The sequence below is a fragment of the Anguilla rostrata genome, chromosome 14, assembly GCF_018555375.3.
Source record: "Anguilla rostrata isolate EN2019 chromosome 14, ASM1855537v3, whole genome shotgun sequence".
Taxonomy (NCBI): domain Eukaryota; kingdom Metazoa; phylum Chordata; class Actinopteri; order Anguilliformes; family Anguillidae; genus Anguilla; species Anguilla rostrata.
The window spans coordinates 30,524,092-30,551,025 of record NC_057946.1 but is presented as its reverse complement, the minus strand read 5'-3'; the positions used below and the strand labels follow the sequence as shown (position 1 = coordinate 30,551,025).

The following is a 26,934-nucleotide window of genomic DNA, read 5'->3' as shown; positions in this document are numbered from 1 at the left end:
AGAAAAAGTTTTTTAAAATTAAGATTTTGTTTTTAACTAGGCTTGGAAACGATGCATCTTAACACACTGATGAAGACTTTGCGGCAAAAATGTCTGAACTATTCCCCTGCTGCTCAGTAAAAAGTATATTGAATTGGCAAAGAGACTCTTTTTAAAGAAAGTTTTCTTGGTGTGCGACCGTCGTCATTTCTTTTCATCGAACTAGACACACACCCATAAGAAATCTGTTATCTGAGAAACACATACCACAAATGCACACACAAAATACTGACTAGGCCAAAGGTTTGATTATTTCAACAAGATTACTTAATGGATAACCTATGTCAGTGTCCCTAACTTTCCTGCATTAACTTCTGAGTAAATGCAAATCTCTTTGCATGACGTTTGTGAGAATCCAGATCTCTTTACATACAATTTGAGATGTCATTGCTTGAAGTTTGGGAGAATGTAGATATCTTTGCTTAGTTTGAGAGGATGCAGATATCTTTGCTTAAAGATTGAGAGAATGCAGATATCTTTGCTTAAAGTTTGAGACAATGTAGATATATTTGCTTAGTTTGGGAGGATGCAGATATCTTTGCTTAACGTTTGAAAGTATTCAGGTAGCTTTGCTTTCCCCCGTCAGAGAAAGGTTAAGACAGACACACATTTGCATGTTAAAAAAACACAAGAAAAAAAACAGTCTTTATTGATGCAGGCAGACACCAGTGGAACTGTACAAGGCTAAGAATAGGGCAGGGATGCCTTCTTTCATCACCCCTTACCTGGCTGCACACCTGCGCTACAAACCACACGCTTGTTTTTTCCCCCCAAGCAGCACCAGTCCAAAAGTCTCTCAGTCCGTGTTCTTAGGAACAAAAAAAGGCAACAATGTTATAAAAATAGTTGCATGGCCTCTAAATCATAAATTTATGATATGTTGATAAACATCGGGTTTCTATTTTTATCTTTTTAATTGAGTTAGCATTATTAGGACCCTTGTTCGCTAGCACTGTTTTCGATCGTCGACGTGTCCCTTAGAGGGGGACTCCAGTGTGTTAGTTAGTCTTTGCAGTATGCCAGGCCGATCTCGCCACCGAATCCCCGTCCTTTTGCGTTTATGGGGTTTAGTCCTCCGCGAAAGACCGCTTTCTCCGCTCATAGTCACAGGGAACCGTGTTCACCTTGCGCTTGGGTCGGTCAGGCCGCAGACACCGGCGCATCCAGCCGACGTGCGCCGTTTTTCCTCTTCCCCGTTTTTCTCTTCTCTGCTGGCATACGTCTGAGGGGCTGGTGGGTGGGGGGGGGTCCGTGGATAAAGCGCAAACCTCTCACCTTCCCCTCCTCCTCCCCCCCCACCCCCCTTCCCTCCACCCTTCCTTCTCCAGGGCGGGGCCAGGAGGGTCACATGACCAGGCAGCGGGACTTGCGCAGTTGTCTTCTCCGCTGCTGGTACTCGCTGAGCTCCTGCAGGTAACCCCTGGACGGCCAGCGGACCCTCTCCACCTGCTCCCGCTCCTCGTCTGAAACACAGCCCCACCACCCCCCACCACCCGATAAAGAAGACGCTGTCACCACGACGATGATGGTTCATACACTGCCCCTCAACAGTACCCTGGATTTCCAGGAACCCCCCCAAACCAGCCCAATTTTTTAACCAATGACGTATTGCTGCCAGGTCACATGGTTTAATATGAAGGCATTAACGGCCATTTTTTGGTATTTATCATAGACAGCCTTACAAGAAATGACCAGACCAAAAAAAGAACCCTCATTTAGTTTTCAGTCCTTGTAGGTTGCTTACCAACAGTCTTTGCTAGATGTAGGTCCTATACTATGTTGTAACTAAACACATTGTACTTTAGCCCTTTCTAAAATGGGGGGGGGGGGGGAAGCCCGTCCAATATAAATGTACTGGAAATCTGTTGTTCTCTATAGAATTAGATGTGCTGAATCCTATTAAATCAATTTAAATACATCAATGCAGTGTGAAATGGTGAATTCTGGGGGGGGAGTGGGGGGAATGTGTGGGTTTGTCTTGGACGCATTGCCTCCATACACAGGCACTTGTTCCAGAGAAATTTGCAGTCCTAATGTTCCTACTGCTGTGATCACTGGTGGATTAGGCGGAGTGTTAACACAATTCGGCTGTATCTTGTGTCGAGGCCCAGACAGAAGAGCCTTGAGCACTGTGCTCCCCCCTGACACCACCGCAGGGTCACCATTTGGACTGTAGGGGGCATCGGCTCTCACCTGACAGCTCCAGAAAGTCGGGCTTGTGGCTGAAGATCAGGTAGTTGTTGGCGATGAAGTGCAGGAGCCAGATGTAGAGCTGGTCTGCGTTGTGGCACTGACAGAGAGACAGAGCAGAAATGGGTGGGGGAAAAATGGAAAATTTTGTGTACAAAGTCCCAAGAACGGCCAGTACCGCGTTCCTCGCTAAACCTGAGTCAAAATCCTATCTGAAAATACTTTGCCTTTTTGGATTCTGGTTAAAACACTTCTACGGGTCCCTGAATTTTTAATGACAGCAACCAGAAATGGAACCAGTCGTGTGGAAAAAGGATTTTGATCCAAATGTAGATGAAAATTGTAAAGTGCAGAATTGTATTGGTACCTAGTGGGTTACAGTATTTCATAGTTTTCTGACCTAGGTCATCCCCTCCCCCACACACACACAGTCATTTCTCTTTCTAATAGGCCTTGTTCTCTTCGCTCCATTCTCTTCCTGCCCTCTCCCATTTCCTTTCATTTTAAATTTCATTTCCTCAGAGGGAGCGCAGATACGATAAGTGATAAACTGGCATCCGTTGTCAACGAGCGCAGGATCCACCCGTAGCCCCCCCCGTTCTCTCGATCCCACTTCCTGCCCGCTCACCTTTGCCCGGCGCAGCAGCCGGACGACGCTGATGCCCGTGGACGCCAGCTCCCGGCTGGGCATGCTCTGCAGATATGCGCAAACGCACACCTCGCACAGGTGCTGCAGACGCTTCACCTGGTACATCTCTGCGCAGACCAGCACCGACATGGCCTGCAGCACGCTGGCTGGAGAGGAAAACACCGACGACAACGCCGTTTATTTTACCCACAGTGCACGCCTGCACCCGTAAGCCCTTCCACCATCCATCCATCCGTATCCCACTTATATCACATGCCAGCCTGGGTTTGGGTCAGCCAATTCAGCAAACTAAAAGGAATTCAGGGAAAAAAATTGGCAAGTTGTTGATAAACTTTCTCTTATTCCACCGAAACAGTTCACTAAAATGCACTTCTGAAAGCACCTGAGGCGAGAAATGGGTAATGCAGTTGCTGAATCTCGATTTATATTTTATCTGCAACACCTAGTTTTGAAAGTTTGATCTGAGTTCCTTGAGCCAGAGCGAGCTGCGTTGGACACATTAGTTTGCGCAGAATTATCTGTTTAGAATGATCTGTACTAAATTCAAATACAGAATCGGCGAAGGCGCCACACCACTTGCCGGACTGCATCTATCATGCAGCGCCTGGCCTGTCCGTAGAAAATGAATAGAGTGCATCGAGAGCCGGGTTCGGTGACAGCACTCCTTCAGCTGTCAGGCCCACGACCTACGCATGGTGGACTATGAATCTGACCAGGATTACGCTCTTACGTAAGGTCAGGTCTCCCCGAATTTGCCAAGAGGCCAACGACTGGTTACGACTGACCAATCATGATGTCATGCGGGCGCGACTCCAACTGGGAGCAACGATTCAAGCCAACTCAAAAACGGACCGATAGAGGCAACGCCGGCTGAAACTGGGCTTAACCAATCAGACTGCAGGAAATGAATCTCACAATGTGCAATTGATTATCCGCGACTGGTAGTTCACCCACCCGGACAGCAGGTGTCAGTGTAGAGGTACTCCAGGAAGGACAGGAAGGTGTCGGAGGAGACGCCGTGGATGGGCACCACGCGACTCCTGGCCTCGGCGTACTTCCCGCTGAACATGGCGGCCATGACATCACAGCGCGCTACCAGCACTGCCCTATGAGCAGGCAGCACGCTCCCTGTCAGGAAACAGATTCTCTCTCAGTCAGGTATATTACAGACTGTATGTTAGAGACCATATACCATATTATAGACTGTATGTTATAGACTATAAGACACTATTTTATAGACAGTATTTTACAGACTGCACTGTATAGTATAGACAATATACTGTACTGTTATAGATCGTATACTATAGACTATACTGTGTTACAGACTATATTATAGACTATAATGTTATATACTGTATTATAGACTATATATGCTAGACTAAATATTGTAGATTGTGTATTACACACTGTATAATATAGACCATATACTGTATTATAAACTATATTATAGACTATATATTACTGATTGTAAATTGTAGAGAACGTACTGTATAATACACTATATTATAGACTATATACTCTATTATAGACTTGCCTTGTACCATGAAGATGACATCCGAACACAGGGGGGAGTTGAAGAGTTACAGTAACGGAGACTGCTGAAGGGTGCTAGTGTATCCTAACCTGCATAGGACATCAAGCCGGTTAACAGGAACCTCAACACCGCAGTCGATACACATTAAGACTTACGCGCTTAACAGAGCACATTGTGTAGCTCCCCATCCGACCGGTGGCGTTTAAGTTTCCCCAGGATACGTGAAACTGCCGGGCTGATGTCTCCTGGAACCCTGCAACAAGCCATAACCAACCTAAACAGAACACCTAACCACCACAACACATCACGCCCTGCTTAACGGAAGCACAGAAGGAAGGGGACGCAGTCCCTGTTACTTGTGTTTCTTTCAGGATTGATACAGACAAAAAACCCATATGTGGAAAATCCTGTAAGAGGGGGGAGTGCCTGCATATGCGTGTGCATGTGTATGTGTGTGAGTGAGTGAGGTGGTGATCTCAACATATGTTCCTTTTTGTACCACTAGGTGGCGACATGTTACAGAGCCCCTGATTACCCTGTCATCAGGAGTGTGTGGGGGGTTACGGGAAATTAACTGAGAAAGTAACTTGAATTGAAAAGGAATGGACACCCAGCACCTGCCTGTCACCATCGTACTGTACAAGTGTTCCTAAAGTGCGCTGTGACACTCTGTGATGCCCTGTAACGCCCTGTAACGCCCTGTAACGCCCTGTGATGCCCTGTGACGCCCACACAGAGCACACTTAAACGCACGGGGGTGTACAGACACGCACCTTCTCCCTGGTGATGAACGAGCGCACCCTCTCCAGCAGCTCGGCCACCGCCACCGAGCTCTTCAGCTTCTCCCCCGCGGCGTCCTGGAGCTGCTTCCACTCCGAGGCCCCTGGAGCCGCAAGCGCAGAGAAACGGGCCTCTGAGTCTACTGAGTGCGCTCAGAACCAGGCCCACACACACAGGCCTCTGAGTCTACTGAGCGCGCTCAGAACCAGGCCCACAAACACAGGCCTCTGAGTCTACTGAGCGCGCTCAGAACCAGGCCCACAAACACAGGCCTCTGAGTCTACTGAGCGCGCTCAGAACCAGGCCCACAAACACAGGCCTCTGAGTCTACTGAGCGCGCTCAGAACCAGGCCCACAAACACAGGCCTCTGAGTCTACTGAGCGCGCTCAGAACCAGGCCCACAAACACAGGCCTCTTAGGCTACTGAGCGCGCTCAGAACCAGGCACACAAACACAGGCCTCTGAGTCTACTGAGCGCGCTCAGAACCAGGCCCACAAACACAGGCCTCTTAGGCTACTGAGCGCGCTCAGAACCAGGCCCACAAACACAGGCCTCTGAGTCTACTGAGCGCGCTCAGAACCAGGCCCACAAACACAGGCCTCTTAGGCTACTGAGCGCGCTCAGAATCAGGCATCAAAAACACAGGCCTCTGAGTCTACTGAGCGCGCTCAGAACCAGGCCCACAAACACAGGCCTCTTAGGCTACTGAGCGCGCTCAGAACCAGGCCCACAAACACAGGCCTCTGAGTCTACTGAGCGCGCTCAGAACCAGGCCCACAAACACAGGCCTCTTAGGCTACTGAGCGCGCTCAGAATCAGGCATCAAAAACACAGGCCTCTTAGGCTACTGAGCATGCTCAGATGAACCCCCACAAACACTCACACACAGGCCTCTTAGGTTACTGAGCGTGCTCAGAACCAGGCCTCTTAGGCTACTGAGCATGCTCAGAACCAGACCTCTTAGGCTACTGAGCGTGCTCAGAACCAGGCCTCTGAGTCTACTGAGCGCGCTCAGAACCAGGCCCACAAACACAGGCCTCTTAGGCTACTGAGCGCGCTCAGAACCAGGCCCACAAACACAGGCCTCTGAGTCTACTGAGCGCGCTCAGAACCAGGCCCACAAACACAGGCCTCTGAGTCTACTGAGCGCGCTCAGAACCAGGCCCACAAACACAGGCCTCTTAGGCTACTGAGCGCGCTCAGAATCAGGCATCAAAACACAGGCCTCTTAGGCTACTGAGCTGCTCAGATGAACCCCCAAACACTCACACACAGGCCTCTTAGGTTACTGAGCGTGCTCAGAACCAGGCCTCTTAGGCTACTGAGCATGCTCAGAACCAGACCTCTTAGGCTACTGAGCGTGCTCAGAACCAGGCCTCTTAGGCTACTGAGCGTGTTCAGAACCTGGCATCACAATCACACCTTCCTCTAACTGCCATCTCTGCAGTCAAGCCTACTGAGTGCACTCGGACCAAGTCACGCTCCAAACCCCCCCACACCCCACCCCCCACCCCACCCCCCCGAGCCTTTTTTCGAGGGAGGGGTCAGTTCTGCGCCGGTTCACCGATGACTTACAGCGGCCCGGACACGGCGACAGCCGGCGCAAGGGAACGATCCCGCGTTCCAGCCCGTCCGGATAATTTACGGGTCGGGTAATCGATCCTCTGCGAATACCGACGCGGCCGCGGTAAGGGCAGCAGCCGACGGCCGCGCGCGGGGGACAGGCAGCCCTACATCAGCCTGCGGACAGAGCTGTTAATCAGCAAGGGCCCCGCGCGGGAGAACCACTCACTGTAATTACACCCAGTAATGACAGGGGGGCCTCCTCGCTGCTCGACTGGGGAAGCAAGAGGAGGGGTAGGGCTGGAGGGGTAGAGGGTGGGGGAGGTGGGCAGCACGACACCATGGGCAACCACAGCCATATCTCTTTCTGATTTTCCATGCCAACTTAACTGGCCGTAAGTTTTTGCTGCATTTATTGATAAGCGCATTTATGACAGCCTGACAGACTGTTCTCGTGTCCCCATATGAAACGCCGTAGTAGTGTGGTCTAAATCTACGAGTGATTAATCGATCAAATTAACTATTGGGTAAGAAAGAAAACCAGCAGCACTACAGGCCACCAGTACCAAGATTGAGTATCTCTGGACGAAGAGACAAAGGTCACAGAGGCAGCGAGAAAATTAAAATCCCAGCTCCAACACTAGGACGTCTGCATTTAGGAAAAGATTTAGCCCCACCAGCCCCCCACAACTGCACTGATTTTCAGTTAACAAGAGCGAGGTCTCAGGGTACCCCAGCTGGTTTTTCCCTCACGTCTGTAACCCGGCCAACTGCGCCTGGATTTTCACTAACGCATTTTCTCTCTGGCGGGGCACCACGATTCACTGATTCATTCTCGCGCAGCAGCGCTAGGCTAGATAACGCCGGAGTGACAATGCTTTTTTTTCCTTTTCTGTTTCTTCTTTTTTTCATGAAATGCTATTACGGAGAGCAAAGCCAAGGCCAGCCCTCACCTCCAGCGGAGAGACAGCTGGAATGAGACGGACGGGTGGACAGAGAAGGGGAAGCAAAGGTTAAATGGAATGAGATGGACAGACAGACGGACAGACAGAATAAGGGAAGGAAAGGTTAAATGGAATGAGACAGACAGACGGACAGACAGAGGAAGGGAAGCAAAGGTTAAATGGAATGAGATGGACAGATGGACAGACAGAGGAATGGAAGCAAAGGTTAACTGGAATGAGACAGACAGACGGACAGACAGAATAAGGGAAGCAAAGGTTAAATGGAATGAGATGGACAGATGGACAGACAGAGGAAGGGAAGCAAAGGTTAAATGGAATGAGATGGACAGACAGACAGACAGAGGAAGGGAAGCAAAGGTTAAATGGAATGAGATGGACAGACAGACAGACAGACAGAGGAAGGGAAGCAAAGGTTAAATGGAATGAGATGGACAGATGGACAGACAGAGGAAGGGAAGCAAAGGTTAAATGGAATGAGATGGACAGACAGACAGACAGAGGAAGGGAAGCAAAGGTTAAATGGAATGAGATGGACAGATGGACAGACAGAAGAAGGGAAGTGGAAGGTTAAAACAAAAGAGCAGAAGAGCGTTCGCTGAAAGAGGCGGTCAGCCCACCTCTGTAGAGGAACCTCAGCATGTCCCACAGGCAGCGGCAGAGCAGGGGGTCCTTCACCACCAGCCGGGAGAGGCGTCCGGCGAGGTGCCCGTCGGGGCGGGGCGGGTCCTCGGCGCCCCCGTCCCACGTGGAGAGGAGGCTCTGGGGGCCGTCCCGGCAGGCGCAGCGGGACACGGGGCGGTCCCGCCCCTGCCCCCCCAGCAGCAGCTGCCTGAAGTAGGGGCTGACGGAGCACAGCACCGCCGCGTGCGCCCAGCCCAGCTCCTTCCCAGAATCCCCGGCGTAGAAGGCCACGTCGGCGAACTGCACGCCGCGCTCCAGCAGCCACTGCATGTCCTGCGAGAAGCGCGACTCCTCCACCCGCACGGCCGGGAGGCGGGCTGGGGAGAGAGAGAGAGGAGAGCAGGAGTGTGTGAGTGTGTGTGTGTGTGTGTGTGTGTGTGTGTGTGTGTGTATGTGCGTGTGTGTGCATGTGTGTGTATGTGGGTGTGTGTGTGTGTGAGAGAGTGTGTGCATGTGTGAGTGTGTGTGTGTGTGCGTGTGTGTGTGAGAGAGTGTTTGCATGTGTGTATGTGCATGCGTGTGTGAGTGTGTGTACATAATTATGTGTTTACATGCAAGTTTTGTGTGTGAGTGTGTGCGTGTGAGTATGTGTGTGTGTATGTGTGTACATGTGTATGTATGTGTGTAGATGCGTATGTGTACGTGTGTGTGTATGTGTGTACATGCGTATGTGTGTACGTGCGTGTGTGCGCGAGTATGTGTGTGTGTGTGTGTACGTGCGTGTGTATGTGTGTACATGCGTATGTGTGTACGTGCGTGTGTATGTGTGTACGTGCGTATGTGTGTACGTGCGTGTGTATGTGTGTACGTGCGTATGTGTGTACGTGCGTGTGTATGTGTGTACGTGCGTATGTGTGTACATGCATATGTGTGTACATGCGTGTGTGAGTGTTTATGGTTACATCATCCTGCTTGTGCTCTATTTTTGCTTAAGAGCGGCACACCGCTCTGCCAGAGGCCTTTTTATAGCCCGTCACTCTCCTGGCAGGATGGCAAGGGGGTCTTCAGACTGGCAGCACCGAGCGTGCTCAGCATTTACAGAGCAGCCCGGCTGAGGGAGCAGGAAGAGGAGCGCTTAGGCCCCGCCCCTTCCCACCGAGCAGGTCCCCCGGTCTCACCTGGCTGCTCCAGCTGAGGTGGGCGGAGCTCGCTGGCCTTGTGGGTCCGCCTCTTGTCCGGCCTCTCTTTGGCCTTCTGCTTCAGACACTGAACCATGAAGTACTCCAACTGCAGGCACACAGAAACACAGGAAGGATCACCTCGTGTCTATCCTGTCTATCACGCACCAATCACAACACTGTGGGTGGAGCTATAACAAGCTGTCAATCACTCACCGATTAAAACATTGTGGGTGGAGCTATAGCCAGCTGTCAGTCAATCACTGATCAAAACATTGTGGGTGGAACAATAACAAGCTCAGTCAGTCAGTCACTCGCTTGTTTGGCCCAATCAAAACATTAAGCTCCCTACCTTAGACGGCAGAACAACATGATTGGCAGCTCATTATCTGCACACAGTCCAATTTTACTCCTTTACTCCTTAGTTATTAAGCTCTTCCCTAGGCCTGCACGGTTGTTAAATGTTTTGTAGAGTCTATTTTAAGTGTGGCTTTCAAAGTTCTATGAATTTTTCATGCTGTTCACAAATTGCCCCCCGGAGGCAGTAAAGATCCCCTGATAACTGAAACCGAAATCAGCAAGTCACCGCCAGCACACAGTAGCCATGGCGATCTGGAGCCTGGGAGTTCCATCGCCACCCTGAGCTGGATCGAATTCGGCCGTGCAGGGGTTGAGTGATGCCTGACTCACACGCCCAGCAAACAGCTGGGGCTCGACACGGTAAGTACAATTACGCCTCATTCACCTGCCAGAGGTTCTTATTAGGGTGATTTACACAGTTAATATGGCAATAAAATAAAACATAACCACATCGTTTCGCCCGTTTTGAAAGCGCAGAGCTGCAGTACATATGAGTGTAGGCCCCAAGCTCTCCCTGCCTGTTAAAGGAAACTAACTTTGTGCAGAAGAGGCTGAGTCATAAAAATGTGGCGGGGGGGGTTCTGGGGGGTGCACCTGAGCGGGATTAGTCACACGATTCCCTGTCACCTGAACTGCGTAACTATTATGAACTCAACAGGTTATTTGATCGTCCTCTCTGTGTTTTAACCACAGCAGGTTGCCGTTGGTAACGAATCTTCTGCCACTGTACAGAACCCCCGTTGCCACGGCACTGACCTCAGTCAAGCCTCTTGCCCTGTGCTAAATTTTCAAAAAATAAATCAGACTGTAATATTTTGGTTCCAACTGTAAGAAGACAGAACTTAACCTAATAAATTATTAATGATAACAGAGATGAGAGCTCCCTGCCTCAACTGGAGCAAAAACTATCAACTAAAATACAACCAATTATGAATTATGAATTAGTCTCTGCTACAGCTGGTAATCTGTTTTCACTGCTGTTACTACGGCAACTGCACCGACACGTGCCCCAGCACTACCACCCCATTCCGCTGGTGCCACTGACCTTCCTCACTCACTCACTGACCGACTCACCCACTGACTCACTCACTGACCGACTCACTGACTGACTCACTCACTCACTCTCCTCTTAATGTGCCTGGTTCTAAGGATCTGATCAGTTCTCTCGCTCAGTGCCATGTATTCAGTGGGTAATCTCAAGGAATATTCCTGGCGTCTGAAGGGTTGAAAGAATTTCTAATAAATTGTCTGACCCAGGTGTGACACCTAAACCCTATATTACCTACACATACCTACAGTATTACCCCTAATATCAAAATAGTACTGCTGCTGCCGCTGGGACCTCCACCGTAAGCATTTTCATAATACCCAGGTCAATGGCAGCCATATCTGATGCAAAAACAAAAAATAAAATAAAAACAACCAGAGTTCTTTCCAGACCACGTTCACCGTAAACTACCACGTTGCAGGCGGAGAGAGAAGAGTGACCGTTTCTGTGCACTTTACGGACGCAGTTTAAAGCCGACCGAAGGGCCTTTTAAAAGGCTGTTGCAGTGTCAGAAGCGCAGTCTGATCTGAGAAACGTGCTGCGGGCCTCCAGTGGACATGCTTCCGCACAGATAAAATCGCACTTCTTTATACGCGGGGGCTAATTGGCTCTTATATTGCAGAATTTATCTGCCGATTAGAGACGGAAGTGCTTTGCCCAGCTCAAGGGTTCAGTGCTAATCCTTCGTCCGGCGCTCCACCGCAGAACGTGTCAGGGGGGGTCTTAAGAACCTTTTTTTTTGTTTTTTGTCAATCCGAACAAGGCGAAAGAAGATCTGACCGTGCCAAGCTCAGCTTCATAGCTGGTCTAGCGCTGGGCTGGTTTAGCAAATTTCACTGAGATCTTGCGCCAATCACCTCCAAAGCCATTTTGAAGGAGAGCCTTTTTTTTTATTAAAATGTTTTGTTAGAAGCTCAGCTACAAATAAATTAAGCTTCCAGAGTACGGCGCGGGTCCAGTCCTCTAACAGAAAGTGTGACCTAAGCAGTTTTTACATCATCCGTTTGTCTAATTTAAACATGCATTCACCACCTCTCTAGCAATAAAGGCGCATTACTGCTGTAGCTATCTACACTCACCGGCCACTTTATTAGGTACAGCTTGCTAGTACTGGGTTGGCTTCTGCTGCTGTAGCCCATCTGCTTCAAGGTTCGACGTGCTGTGCGTTCAGAGATGCTCTTCTGCATACCTTGGTTGTAACAAGTTGTTATTTGAGTTACTGTTGCCTTTCTATCAGCTCAAACCAGTCTGGCCATTCTCCTCTGACCTCTGCCATCAACAAGGCATTTTCGCCCAGAGGTCTGCCGCTCACTGGATATTTTATCTTTTTCAGACCATTCTCTCTAAACCCTAGAGATGGTTGTGCGTGAAAATCCCAGTAGATCAGCAGTTTCTGAAATACTCAAACCAGCCCGTCTGGCACCAACAACCATGCCACGTTCAAAGTCACTTAAATCACCTTTCTTCCCCATTCTGATGCTTGGTTTGAACTTCAGCAGATCGTCTTGACCATGTCTACATGCCTAAATGCATTGAGTTGCTGCCCCGCGATTGGCCGATTAGATATTTGCGTTAACGTGCAGTCGAACATCTGTACCTAATAAAGTGGCCGGTGAGTGTATATCCATGCTAGCTTTACACGCACCATAGGCAGCTTGACTCCGACCAGAATCAGCACGCAGACAAACGCTAGCTTCCTGTGAGCAGTGACTGAGTTTCTGGCTGGGGCGATGCGTTTCAGCTCGCGCTCTGCGGCAGAAAAGCGGCCCGGTGATGTCAGAACCCGGCTCGGATCGGCGCGTCATCCCCGTCAGGCGACAAACACAGGGACTCTCCACCGGCGCATTCCGCCACTAACAAGCTCATTACAGAGCGTCACGCTCGGCAGAACACCATCAATTCAGAGAAACAGAGAGGGGGGAGGGGTGAGGAAGAGGGATTGGGGAATTCGGGGGGGGGGGGGCGGCAGCAGAGACTGACAGAACCTCACCACTCCCCCGAAGTAACGTCCCACGAAGAAGTCGTTGAGGGAGGGCAGCTCCAGGTAGGTGGCCCCCAGGTCCCGGGCCAGCTGAAGACCCTCGTTGTGGGGAACAGAGCTGCTCCAGTCTGAGGCACAGAGGGGGCAGGTGCAGGGGGGTCCCTCCTCTGTTTGGGAAGGGGGGTACAGACAGGTGAGCGTGGGTACATTCAGATAAACCAGGTGTAGGGTCACGGTCAAAGTCATTTGTAAGTCAGTCCGTTCATGGAGTGAATTTGAATTCAGTACTGACTGGGAAATCCTCATCGTAAGATTTAGGATGTGGGACTTTTTGAGAATGAGGAATAGAAGGTGGGTGTATCTGCTCAATTGGCTCAGGCTGCGGTGAGACGGAACCCAGCCTGGGGCGGGTGAGTTGGGGGGGCGGGGGGGGGGGGGGTGCATCGCTGCCAGCTGGTGATGGAGAGACAGTCGGCCTGGTGCCACAACAACAACTGAATCCTAGAGCCAGCAGAGCAACAGATAAACACACACACACCACGCATAAACATACATAAACACACACACGCACACCACGTATAAACACATATATAGACACTAACACACACACACACACTACGCATAAACACATTCATAAACACACCCACACATGCACACCACATACCTTGCATGAACACAAACACACACACATACACACCATACGTAAAAACACACACGAACGAACGCACGCACGCATGCAGACAAACGCACGCTCAAACACTCACAACACAGACGCAGAGACACGCACCCCCGCACCCTGGCAGCTCCTGCAGGGCAAACCGGGGCCGAGGATTCAGTTCATGTCCATGCACAGAAGGCCTTCTTGGAGGCTAAACGCTAATAGGCTTCATAAAGGACGAGAGGCAGGAGTAGTTTTATGGCCGATCATGCAGACATTTTATGAGGCATAAATCCAGTCCGATTGGACCGAGTACCAGCAAAATATATCACTTCACTGAAAGGGCAGACAGGTCTTTCATTCCCGTTTCTTATCGCCTGAAAACAAGATGAACTCAATCTGTGTAGGGGAGAAGAAAAAAAAAAAAACACAACAAGGTACAGGACACTTGGCATTCTTCACAAACCGAGTCCTGCTGCTCCAGCTGGTGCAGAGATCTCCTCCTGCTCTCTGCTGGCACAGGCTGGCACGAGCCGGCCCGTTCAGCTGGCCCCGGCACAACAGAGCCCGCTCCCTGCCGGACATGTGCGTGTCTGCCACGTGATCTCTGGTCACTCCTCGGCCTCTCTGTCTCCCTCTCTCTCTCTCTTCCTCTCACTCTTTCTCTCCCTGTCCCTCTCCCTCTCTCTCTCTCCCCCTCTCCCTCTCTCTCTCTCTCTCTGTCTCTCCCCCTCTCTCTCTCTCTCTCTCTACAGACACGGTTCCCTCTACACAGACACAGTAAGGGGGGGGTCAAGGATTTGGCCCTGTGGCTCCTCATTGGATGAATCGCCATCATGCGGCCATACACTGTAGAGGTCTTTTTTTGTTTTGGAGAAGCGTATGGTGTTATTCGTTCCCAGTTGAGCGGGTCAGGGGACCTGATCCAGAACCTTCACCAGGTTCCAGCTAACCCTCCCCAGCTGGACCACATTTAGCACCTCTTCCAAGAGGTAAGGAGCCACACGGATAATCAGGCTATCCTGCACTGAAGGACGTTTAGCAGAAGTCTTTCCCACCTCTCACACATCTCCCGAAATTCCTCCCTCCTTCCGGAGAACCAGGGAGAACGTCCATGGACACATTCCCCTATAAGCCACGCCCATTTCAGCGCAACACAAAGCTTTAAAAAAGGCAATGGAAGGGACACAACAATATGCTTCATTCATTCATTGGACCAGACGGTTGATCCCTATTGGCCAGACCGCATGACATGTTCTAGGAGCCAACAGTGCACTTCCTTTTCCTGCTGTTAACCTAAACCGTCCATCCATTATCTAAACCCGCTTGTTCCTGGTCAAGGTCGCGAGGGGGACTGGCCTATCCCAGCATGCATTGGGCAAGAGGCAGGAGTACATCCTAGACAGATCGCCAATTTATCACAGGGCACGCACACCATTCACCCGCACACTCATACCTGTGGGCAGTTTAGAGTCTCCAATCGGCCTACCTGCATGTCTTTGGGAGGAAACCGAAGTACCCGGAAGAAAGCCACGCAAACAGAAGAGGACCCGCGCAGGGAGAACATGCAAACTCATGGAGAAAGGGATTCGAACCCGGGACCTTCTCGCTGTAAGACCCACTGCACCGCCACCAGGCCGCCCTAAGCTAAACTAAGCATGCTCAAATCTGACCCTCGAGGTCAGCAAGTACTGCTGGTTTTCATTGCTCCCCTCCAATCAGGGCCTGATTTAAAACTAAACCTGGGGACAACAGGTGAGTCAAATCTCTGGCCAATCAGTGCCATTGAGCAATCAATTAGCAGTGAGGTAGGAGAGAAAACCAGCAGCACTACAGACCTCCAGGGGCCGGATTAGAGCATCCGGGTCTCGACCCTGATACGGCAGTACAGTGAGCAACACAAAGAGCCCCACAGTGCGCCCCACCAGCCCCCCAGACGCATGCACCTACTGCAGGGACTCCACCAGGGCAACCTCTTTGGCAACAAGGTAATCTGAATTCAGGGACTCTATCTGTTATATTAATACATTATATAGCCTATAAATGTCATAGCCAGACAAAGTCTTCTGCATATAGAATAAAACGGTGCTTTGCGACTTTAAATATTTTGGCAATGGGACGACAAGCAAATGTTTAATGAATAAAATAAAGCACTTAGACAAGGGACTGGGTTTTAAGAGGAAACGTAGTTAATACTTAACAGGACTTATGCTTCCTATTGTCAGACCAGCCCAGGCAGAAGCTCGCAAGTGCTTTACAGATACGGCTGCTGTTTATCCATTTGTTTATTTCGCCCGCTGGACTTTGGTTGTCTGCTGTTGCCTCTCGCCCAGTAAAATCAGGTTTAATCTCAGGAATAGAGAGCCGCCAGTTAATTTAGGCAATCAGCACCACCGAACGCACGCTGGGGTGAAGGAGCTGGGGGAGCCCCTCATTCAATTCAGCCACAACAATTACACTATCAGGGAGAAGGGAAAAAAAGATACATTTTCCAGCTTTTCCAGGACTCGCATAAAGAAATATCTCAAATCCAGCAAACAGACCAAGAAACATCAATGGTAGGAGAAAACCCTGCACGTTCTGCCACTATTTATAATGAATACATTTTAAAGGTTTTCCTGTCGATCCCTGAGCTTTCACAACCAACATTCACAAACCAAAATATACAATCACATGAAAAATTTTGTTCTGAATACTGGTGGAAAAATATTTTACGTTTGCAGTTGTGAATACTGTGCAGGAATTTTACTGGTGGGCTAAAGCAGGGCTGCCCAACCCTGTTCCTGCAGATCTACCATCCTGTAGGTTTTCACTCCAACCCTAACAAAGCCACACCTCATTCAACAGCTAGAGCAGGGCTGCCCAACCCTGTTCCTGCAGATCTACCACCCTGCAGATTTTCACTCCAACCCTAACAAAGCCACACCTCATTCAACAGCGAGAGCAGGGCTGCCCAACCCTGTTCCTGGAGATATACCATCCTGCAGATTTTCACTCCAACCCTAACAAAACCACACCTCATTCAACAGCTAGAAATCTCATTGAGCTGCTAATTAATAGAATCAAATTTTGGTGTGCCAAATTAGGGTTGAAATGAAAATCTACAGGACGGTAGATCTCCAGGAACAGGGCTGGAAACCACTGTGTTAAAGTATATGTGGTAATTACCATAGCTTGGTCTGCTACCAGTACACTGGGGGAAATGACGCTGTAGGAGCGGGGTCATGTGGGGGTCGGTTTAACCCCGTCAGGGCTGACACGGGACGGGAGGTCGGTGCTAACCGTTGAGACGGGCGCCCACGGCTGCCACGATGACGGGCACGGCCCAGTGCCGCAGCAGGGGCCGAATCCGGGGGCTGTAGGCGTCCCGCACCTGCTGGAAGGTCAGCTTGTCGTTCACCGAGTACTTGATGACCAGAATGTCGGCCTGCTCCAGCACACCCCGAGTGGCCACCCAGTCCCTGTCCAACAGGTCCTGGAGAGAGGGAGAGAGGGGCAGGAGAGGGGGAGAGGAGAGAGCCGGAGGACAGAAGAAAGGGAGGAGACAGGAAGGGAAGAGGAGAGGACAGTGAGAAAAGAGAGAGAGAGAGGAGAGAGCCAGAGGAGAGCCGGAGAAACGAGGAAGAGAAGAGGAAAGGACAGTAAGTGAAGAGAGGGAGAGAGGAGGAGAGGACAGAGAGAGAAGAGGAGAGGACAGCAGGAAAAGAGAGGGAAATGAGTCATCCTGAGCAGGGTTTCTCGCTTGAGACTTACTGTTCCTCACTATGAGAGACCCTCATTATCACACAGGAAAGCTACTGAAGAAGCATCCCCGTGTGTGTGTGTGTGTGTGTGTGTGAGTGCATGTGAGTGTGTGTGTGTGTGTGAGTCAGTTTGTACATGTGTGTGCATGTGTACATTTGTATGTTTATGTGCGTGTGTATATGCATGTGTGCACGGGTTTGTATGTGCATGCATGTGTACATGTGCATGCATGAGTGTGTGTGTGTGTGTGTGTGTGTACACAAGTGTGAGTGTGTGCGTATAAGTGTGTGCATGTGTATGTGTTTGTGTGTGAGTGTGTGTGTTTGTCCATGTATGTGTGTATAAGTGTGAGAGTGTGTTTGTCCATGTATGTGTCTGTGTGTGTGCTTCATATCATGTCATCTCTCCACACTCCCTGCCTTATCCCTCACACTTCCAACCAGCTGACCACCTGTGAGCACCCCCTCCTCTACCTCCATAAAAACCCTCACCCCCACCCCTAACCTCGCCCGCCCCTGCCCCCTGCCCCCCACAGGCTTACTGACCCAGCTGGGGCAGTCGTGCACCAGCACCCTCACGTCCCCGAACATGCGGGCCTGGTACTGGATGAAGGCCGGGTTCATGGGGTGCAGGGTGGCCGCGGTGGAGCTGAGCAGACTCCCGTCCGTCCGGCTCAGCGTGTCCCTCACCCCGGGCACCACGCTCCGACCCAGGTAGCTCCACAGCAGGCCCCCCTGGGGCTGTCCCGCCCCCTCCTCCAGGAGCCCCAGACCCGACCGCTCGCTCCCCAGGGCCACGATGTGGATCGACCTGCGCAAACATCAATTTATGCCCCCCAGAAAGCAAGGAGGGTCAAAGGGTGCCAGCCAATCGGATGTGTGGCCACGCATGACATGAGATTATAAAACCAGAGTTGTCTCGTCACTGTAAAGGTATTTGTGAATGAGTAGACGCCCAGCCACAACTGTTAACCAGGTCCAGATCAACCGAGGATAAACATTCATTCAACGAGAAGACGATTGCACGCTCCTTGCTCATAAATTCGTTGAAAAGAATGCAACCGTTTCGGCAGGATTTTGTAGAACAAATTGAGGATGAATTAAGGGAATGTACCGTTCTTTCTTAACAGACTGTAAAGGAAAACGTAAATAGGTGTCTTTTTCGTGATTAACCATGTCGATCACGATTACCAATGCATCACCTTGTGTCTCCGCACCTGGTAGCATACAGAAAAAGAATGACACTAACGGCACTGCTGTTAACACCAATGAATGTGATATAATAATTGCTATTATTATTGTTGTTGTTGTTATTGTTATTTTTATTGTCATTATCATTCGTATTATTATTATTAGCTACTATTCACACGTGTTATGGTAACATGCATTTCTAAAAGTGACACAGGAATCATTCACATTAATGTTCCAAAAAATATATATTAATTCTCAATTTCGCATTGTTTAACCCTGAGCATACAACATAAGGATCGAAGGGGTACATTAACTTACATGGTCACCTCGCCTCTCGGCTAACCGAAGCTTTGCAAGTAGCCTACGTAGTTCAATGGCAAGCTTTCACATTTAGTCTGCAGTGAGGGGGTTTTCCGCAATGAAGGTCGACCACTTTAATCCCCCCTGGTATCTGTGGATCCAGCAGCCGAACACGGTGGAAGAGTTTTGTCGTTCTGCAATATTTTCTATCGCCGTTCATTCATAAAACGCCCGGGGTCCGGTCGAGTGTCCTATTCGCATAGAAACTGCAGGCTTAAAATGTAAACACAATAGAGAGTGAGTCAAATCAGCCCGTACCATCTAGCTGCCCAGGACACTGCGCTAGAAAGGAGCAAGTTGACAATCGAAGAACGAGGGGGAAAAAATAAATGCTATTCACCATAAACGCTTATCCCACCGTTTGCTTCTTTTAAAAAGCCTGACGTCACCGAAAGAAAGCATAAAGCTCATCAGGTTGACGGAAAGACGGAGAGTGAGAGATAGAGACAGACCGATAGTGTACAGGCTACTGTGAGAGTGGGGGCTACTGACTCAGCAACTGTGATCGCGGCTACAATTACAACAGCTCACGTCTGTCTGAATTAGCTGCTGTGTTTGTGGCGTGCTCGTTTTAACACTGCCGTGGGTGGTGAGCACCGTGTTTATTCGGCTAATTCTACTTAATCGCATTAATCCAACTCAATGAATCATGTGGGAGTGGTCTGACACGTACTGTCTCTAGTATTAATAAATATTAACCAAATTATAACGGACTGCCAACGCGGTCCCTCTGCGTACAAAGTAGCTTAATGTTTCCTGGGCTTTTTCAAGGTATCATATATAAATAAATATATATCCACTCGAATAAAAAAATAGCAATTCATAGTTACAAACAGTCATTTTCGTTGCATGTAGCCTACCTTACCATTACCCTTTCCGTGTGTTTTTTGTTTTAAAAGTGTTGCTGCTAATAGTCCTGATGCATTCAAACGCAGCACTTGAGCTCCTTACGGGCAAATGAGGGGTTATTTCAGGTCAGAATACCGAACAATGATTTCCACAGATTTGTCTCGGACGGGAACATGACCCTTCGTACTCGCATTCTACAGTTCCCCCTACACAAATTCTCGGCTACACTGGACCCTTTCTTCCTGTCTGCGAAGGCTAGTTATAACCAACCCCATCTCTCTCTCTCTCTCTCTCTCTCTCTCTCTCTCTCTCTGTGTCTCTCTCTCTCATAAAAAACAATCGATGATTAATTAATTATTCGTCATGTGTTGTGCTTTTGTACAGAGGCAAACAAAAAAACAACAACGGCTGTGTTAGTCTGTATTGAAAACGACAATTTACATGTCTTGGGACGCGGAGACGGTAAATCGATTGCGTTGCCAGTACTTAGTGACAGGCTAAATGTTTATATGGATACCTGAGATTATATATTCATCATGTTTTCTGAGATTACAGAAACCGCAAGGTTAGTGCATTTGTCAATTAGCGTACCTATCCAATGCTGATTTTGAGACGTTAAGGACGCAATTAATCCATTGCCCACGACTTTCCATATGTTGTGTTTTCTGAGAGAAAGTCTTAAATTTGTATTCCCTTTGTCCAGGGGGTCAGCAATCCCGGTTCTAAAGAGCAGTGTGGATGTTGTTGCTACTCAGTACTTAACTAATCAATAAAATTATTTTGTTACAGCTCACCTTATTCTGCTTATTTGGCCTAAATTGTTTGTTTATTTTAAGATAAAAACAAAAACCAAGAAAACCCATGACTGTCCAATGAACAGGGTTTGTGACCCTAACTCTACTTTTGTCTACTCTACTGGAACTCGGTTTGATTCTGTAGGAACCCACTCCAGACCACTGAATGGCAGAAACGAAATGATTGACATATTTAACAAACACCTGACACCATTTCAAAGGTAACGAAACCTGCCTAGAGACACTTCTGTCCTTGTACAGCATCCAGCCATAGGCCCCTGGTGCGGGACAGGGACAGGGGGGTGCTGGCTCTTGTTTTTGTCTTAAACTCAGCTGTCAGTTTAAACCCAATAAAACCAGGTGTGCTGGTTGGTCCCTGGTCTCTCAAAGGGAAGATTAAAACTCCCCTTGGCAGCTCTCTCTGCCAATGCAGCGCACACGCAATGGTGGATAATCCAGGTTCAGAAAGTAAAAGTCCTGTCCCAGTATTTTTGTCCCAATGACCTGGATTTGGTCATTAGCACAATTCTTCAGTCAGGTGCCGGAACTAATTAGTGAAATCAGCTAGCTGAAGTTCATGGGTGGAGGAAACACATGGCAGGATTTGCTTTCTGACCCTTGGACTCTTCACCTCTGCTCAAACGCTCTGGCCTCCTCCCAGTTCACGTCCTAACCACTCCTCCTGCACACTACCAGTTATTTTGCACGTCCACAAGTGATACCATCCAAAAGGGTTGTCCCAGAACTGAGTGAGCCAAATTTCAGTGAGAAATACTAGCTGTTTGGCCCTGTGATGCTCCCTCAATAATGAGGAAATTAAAGTGCTGGCTTAAAAGCGAGTGCTAACCCAGCATGCATTGCGTTGCTTAACGTCGTTACCAGAGTTGTTAAAGCATGGCAGAGCTAACCACATTTAAATGCCATTTGACTGCCATGTCATACCTTTTCAAAAGACAGTCATCATGGTTATTACAGTATTGTCTTGTTTGAAAAGAAGTGTTTTCTCAAATGATGCTAATTTAGTTGTTTAAAGTGTAGTGATAATACTCATATTAATAATTAATCATATTAATCTGAAGGTTTCCCTCCAGTCCTGGAGGCCCAACAGTGTCTGCAGGCATTTGTGTTTCTTTTCAGTCAGCAGCCACTTAAGGCCTTCAGTACAAGGTATGTGGAATCTTTACACAGTTAATGCTGACTGTTAATTCAACTCTAACAGTGTTCATTCAACTCTTCACATAAAAAATTTGGTCCCACTCTGAAATGCGGGACAAAATGTTTTCTGTTAATAGTTGAATTAACACTGGACATTTTTACTGTGTAGCCAATCAACGATTTGAACGAATCACTTGTGCTGAAACAAAACCAAAAACCAGGAGACACTCAAGCCCTCCATGACTGGAATTTGACACCGCTGAGCCCTATTTCACTAAGCAGGATTACCAAGTTCGCTGGATAACTGCTCTGAGTAAAACCAGAGAGCCCTCGAAATCTGGAACACAAACTGAAGTGAAAAGAGATATTGTGGGTTTTACTCAGCACACTTACCCAGCTAACCCATTAATCTGGCTTTATGAAATGCCCCCTGGTCTATGAGGATAGTCAATCAACTAAACACCCCCTGCAGTGTGAAATGTCCATTATTAATTCAGCTCTCATCGAGTACATGTGAGTCCAATAGGACTGTAAAAGTTTGTTTAACACTGAACATTTTGCTGTGTGCAACCAAAACTGTAAGTTATTTTTTAACAGTTTAATTCAGGTAAGATTTGAAATTAGGTAGTTTTTTTCCTGAAAGCTACACAGTTTATATACTGCCCCCTGCAGGAGAATTTGGAATTGGTCATTTGGAGACCATGTTTCCTGAACAACAAACATTGAATTTACATTTCAACCAATCATCAGTGCAAGCGTTTAGTGGGCTGCCAATCAGAAGTGAACCCAATATGAATATCCATACAAAACAGACACAGCATCAGACATCTGGAGCTCTCATGCTTAGAAACAACGGCAATTTTTTAAAATGATCTTTTTATACATTTAAAAATGTCTATTTCAAGTAGACATCTGTATATTTGTGGCTTAACAAACAAACAAATAAAAAAAGTTCTGGCACAGGGCTATTAATAGAATTTTTTAGTGAATCTTGTGAATTAGGAGAGTTCTGGCTTGAGGACAAAATGGCTGCTCAGTGGGGTGGGAAACTAAAAGACAGTAACCAGTAGCAACATTGTCCGCTCCTCAGAAGTCGACCGGTATCAGATAAGCCGCTGAGCACTGCACGCCCACACCTCCACCCTGGCTGTCCCCACGACCGTTCCTTACCCAATGACGTGCAATCGCTGTGTATGCCTTTTCCTTACCCAATGACGTGTAATCGCTGTGTATGCCTTGTGTGGTCTGGCACCTCCCAGTCCTCTGTTTGCTGCATATTTCTTCTTCCTTTTTGGATTTCAGCTAAAAATAAAAACAAAAATCTACAAGATCATACTTTTTCTGCATGTTTTTTTTTTATTTGGGGGGGGGGGGGGTGCAGAAACAGCATTTTTTGTCATGAATAATAGACTGATGTATCCAAACAGCAATCTAGTAACATTGCTTTTCCTTGCATCTGAATAATGCAGTTGTCCTGTAAAGAAAAAAAAGATAAATAAATCTTGACAGTCGAGTCAGCGATTTTTTAGGCGTGAATTATGAGTCATATTTTTGCTGTTTGAATAGAATGCATGCTCATGAAATCATTACGCATGGCCGTTTCTTCTCTGGGAGTGCGGACCTTTCTGCTTCTAGGAAAACCCAAATTAATCAGTCAACAAGGATGCAAGACACAAGATCCCTCCGCCCTTCTGACTTCCTGTCTTTGTCAACTGCTTGTGATAATTAACAAGGGTGTAGCAAACAGAGCAGGCAGTAAGAGAAATGCACACTCATTCTCTCTGAAGTGAGGTATGAAAGCTCATGTGCTGTGAAATTAAAAAACATATTCCATCACGCATTGAGAAGACAGGAGCTATTCAAATTTTCAAAGTTCCGAATTTCTATCGATGTAAACATTATATGTATGCATAGGTCACTTCCTCCAAATTTTGGTTCATCTGGAAAAAAAAAAAAAACTTTTCTGGGATACTGCCATGCATCCCTGACCATGACAAAGTAAAAAAATAATGAGATTCCTTAAAACTGCAAAAACTTCATTTTTAAACCATTTGAGACATTAGCAGAGGTTTTTTTTTACAACACACTGAACAAGAGAAAGACATGGGTAAAATCATAGGTGTGAAGCCTCTTATCCCAAAACACACATGTACACAAACTCCCTCTCGTCAAATATTAAACTTATCAAGCACATGCACAGTGAGGACTTCATTCAAAAGACCAAGACAGGGGCACAGTTCATACAGACACAGCCACCAGAATGGCACAGATAATACAGTCATGAGGCTCACTGACTGTAAGTTTCCATGTTTGGACAGTTAGAATATCGTATTTTGCTCATGTTAATTCTCTGGTGTTTTAATCAGAGGTTGGACCAGCAAACTAACAGAACCCCAAGGGTAGCACCCCCCAGCAACAAACATCTAGACCTGGCCGGTAAGCTCACTTCATTTGAACCCTTCTTCTTCAGGGAAGAACCAGACCTGGTGGTGGTGTGTATGTGTGTGTGTGTGTTTGTGTGTGTATGTATACGAGTGTGTGTGTGTGTGCCTCTGTGTGAGTTTGTGTGTGTGTGTGTGTTTGTGTGTGTATGTATACGAGTGCATGTGTGTGTGTGTATGTGCGTGTGTACGAGTGTAAATGTTTGTGTGTTTATGTGTGTGTGTGTGTGTGTGTGTCCGCGTTTGTGTGGGTGTGTGTGTGTGTATGGGTGTGTGTGTGTGTGTGCGTGTGTGTGTGCGTGTGTGTGTGTGTGTGTGTGTATGGGTGTGTGTGTGTGCATGTGCGTGTGTGTGTGTGTGTGTGTGTGTGTGTGTGTATGTGCGTGTGTGCGAGTGTAAATGTGTGTGTGTGTGTGTGTGTGTGCGTGTGCGTGTGTGTTTGTATGTGTGTGTGTGTGTGTGTGTGTGTGTGTATGGGTGTGTGGGTGTGTGTGGGTGTGTGTGTGTGGGTGCGTGTGCGTGTTGGTGTGTGTGTGTTGGTGTGTGTGTGTTGTAGAAGGTGGGCTCTCACTCAGCTCTCTCCCTCATCCACAGCGCATATCTCAGCGCATTTTTGCCGCTCTTGCCGTTGCTTCTCGCTCTGATAGTAGTCGGACTCGATCCACCCGCGCTCTTCCGACATCCTGACGTAGATGTCCCCGTCCACCTCCAGCACGGTGTGAACCCTCTGCTTTATGCCCTTGGAGAACCAGCAGGGGGTGGGGTTCTTCTCTTTGGGGTCTCTGGCTTTGTACAGCCCCTCCCCCTCTGCTAGCGTGATCTTGTACTTGTGTGACGGGCACACTATGCACAGTTTGTAATTGATCTCCTGTATCCGGAAATTAAGACGAAGTTACTTAACAAACCACCTCTGTCACACGAGCATTATACGTTTCCTAAAAAAGGGGTTTGTGACAACGTATGGAAAAATGATACAATGGAACAGGGAGGGGAACGAGGTACGAGTATCCTAGTTTTGTATGAAAGTCTTAACAGAACTTACCTCAATGTCTCCATTCTCTAACGAGCTTCCAGCATCTGTTAAATAAAGAGAATTCATGACTTAAATATTATAAAATGATCAAATTATATACATATATATAATTTCTCTTTATTATGTTACTAAGATCACATGTAAAGGGAACACTTAATCTCAATGGCATGGTCAGTGAAATATGTCAGATCTCGTTATCTATAACCAATTTATTCTATATTTGGAGTAATGGCAAGTTTATATGTTAATACCAGGTTAATCAGTTGGATTTTCATTGCAGTCAGAATTATAACTAGCAGCCATTTACGACAGCCTCCAGAATAGCAGCTCTTGTTGATGAGCCCTACAATAATGAGAGTGACTTTTCAGGCAGTAGGTAAACTGAGCTCAAATGTTTAGCTAAAACATAAAACGAATGACCAAAGTCACTAAATCAAGTAGTGGATATTGATGTTTCCCTTTCCTAATTAACCTACTGAATTGTAACTTCAGCACCAGGGTATAGGCTGAACAATTTGTGACATTAATTCCAGCACATTTGATGTACTCCAGATATTTTTTTGGCAGCCCCTCGGTTTGTTTTCAGCCATTATAGTAAAAGGGGTTTTGCCAACCGGTTGTGTGCCTGTCCAAAGCTCGGAATGGTGCGAGACCCGAACGTCAGTACTCACGATAGCAATGCGCGTCCATGGCATAAAATTTCCCCTCGTGGTAGATAACAAGGACATCCCTTCCGTTCATAAACTTCAACACTCGCTTAGCCTTTATGATGTCTTCTTTCTTCCCGATGAAATACGAAGTAGGTGCTTCTTCGCCGTTCTGCACCACAGACATGATAGATCCTAATTTCGATTTTCTTTTCCTGGAACCTGTTTGATAAATGCAATTTTGGCATTTTAACGGCTGACCCCGCTTTATTTATGATTGTTCGTACGTGTTCTCTTCTGATCATTGAAATTAGTGTGTTACAAAACCCGAGCTAATCTACTAATGATGTTAGAAATACGTGAAACATGTTGAATTACTTCAGCATTCAGGATCATATACTGGGAAGTCGTATCAAGACATGAAACTGCAATCTCAAGAGACGTAGGCCTATTCAGTTGTAAATTATCTTTGCATGTCATTGGTGAGGACTAAAAAAGCAGAAATCATAAAAATATATTTGAATTAAAATTTGTGTAAATACTGAGAAATTTCAGAAGTTATTAAACTCATGCAATCAACATAAACAAAAATTAAACATAACTTCCATTACTTTTGCAACATTAAAGCAAATCCCCGTGATGTTACTCAAGTAAAAACGGAAAATGAATTTGTACACACTCCGAGAGTTTAGAATTAAATAGATCTATATCCAGATATTTTTGAGATGCCAAGCTTTGAATTTTTTGTAAAACGCAGGAGCTAATTATCGCAAATTTACAAAAGTCAACAAAGAGCAATCACATTGCAACAATTATTTTTGAAAAAAGAAAACAGAAAAGTTTAATTTAACCTTTTTTATTCTAAACGGCTCATACCAGTCAATTCCTTGTTGTCATGTTCGAATTATCTAAGTAGATGCTGACGTTGAACCCCCCACCCCGCAATATAATTACCCAATCAGGTGAATCGATCATGTCTTCCGTAAACTGGACAGCGTTTATAATTTTATTACTAACCTTTATATAACCCACCGGCTCGCACTTGCCCTCTCGCTGCAGCGCACGTGCACAGTCGGCACTGGTTTGAGACTGTGCAGACGTCTCCAGAGCCTCAGCTGGTTACGACTGACGTCATAACTTATCTCATACGCCG

At 47.6% G+C, this 26,934-nt stretch overlaps 3 protein-coding genes across 5 annotated transcripts in view; 1 reads left to right on the top strand and 2 right to left on the bottom strand.

Moving 5' to 3' along the window:
- Nucleotides 1-1,961, top strand: part of glrx (glutaredoxin (thioltransferase)) — a 3,782-nt gene extending 1,821 nt beyond the window's left edge. The window contains exon 3 of the mRNA XM_064307263.1: nt 1,368-1,961. The gene's annotated coding sequence lies outside the window, so the exon portion shown is untranslated. The remainder of the gene's footprint in view (nt 1-1,367) is intronic.
- On the bottom strand, nt 649-24,782 carry rhobtb3 (Rho related BTB domain containing 3). Its single transcript, XM_064307264.1, is given in 13 exon segments — nt 649-1,502; nt 2,233-2,329; nt 2,858-3,024; nt 3,833-4,002; nt 4,409-4,486; nt 5,166-5,295; nt 8,340-8,720; nt 9,522-9,630; nt 12,920-13,077; nt 16,851-17,043; nt 17,858-18,122; nt 22,869-22,962; nt 24,673-24,782. Coding segments are annotated over 12 exon segments (1,935 nt in total). The 5' UTR covers nt 22,937-22,962; nt 24,673-24,782; the 3' UTR covers nt 649-1,383.
- Nucleotides 23,282-26,934, bottom strand: rfesd (Rieske (Fe-S) domain containing). 3 transcript variants are annotated; one of them, XM_064307260.1, is made up of 4 exons: nt 26,799-26,934; nt 25,806-26,003; nt 25,144-25,178; nt 23,282-24,969 (listed from the first exon to the last, which is right to left on the bottom strand). In XM_064307260.1, the coding sequence occupies exons 2-4, from the start codon at nt 25,966-25,968 to the stop codon at nt 24,673-24,675; spliced, it is 495 nt and encodes a 164-aa protein (XP_064163330.1). In that variant the 5' UTR covers nt 25,969-26,003; nt 26,799-26,934; the 3' UTR covers nt 23,282-24,672. The 3 variants fall into 3 exon arrangements, with proteins under 3 accessions (XP_064163330.1, XP_064163331.1, XP_064163332.1); XM_064307261.1 differs by having other exon boundaries at nt 26,736-26,869; XM_064307262.1 differs by having other exon boundaries at nt 26,814-26,855.

Excerpts from the sequence above, each read along its gene's own strand:
- rfesd (XM_064307260.1), bottom strand. The coding sequence starts at position 25,968 with ATGTCTGTGGTGCAGAACGGCGAAGAAGCACCTACTTCGTATTTCATC. Across the intron at positions 25,179-25,805 it reads CATGGACGCGCATTGCTATC|ATGCTGGAAGCTCGTTAGAG; the intron begins GTGAGTACTGAC and ends TTTATTTAACAG. Across the intron at positions 24,970-25,143 it reads TAGAGAATGGAGACATTGAG|GAGATCAATTACAAACTGTG; the intron begins GTAAGTTCTGTT and ends TTCCGGATACAG.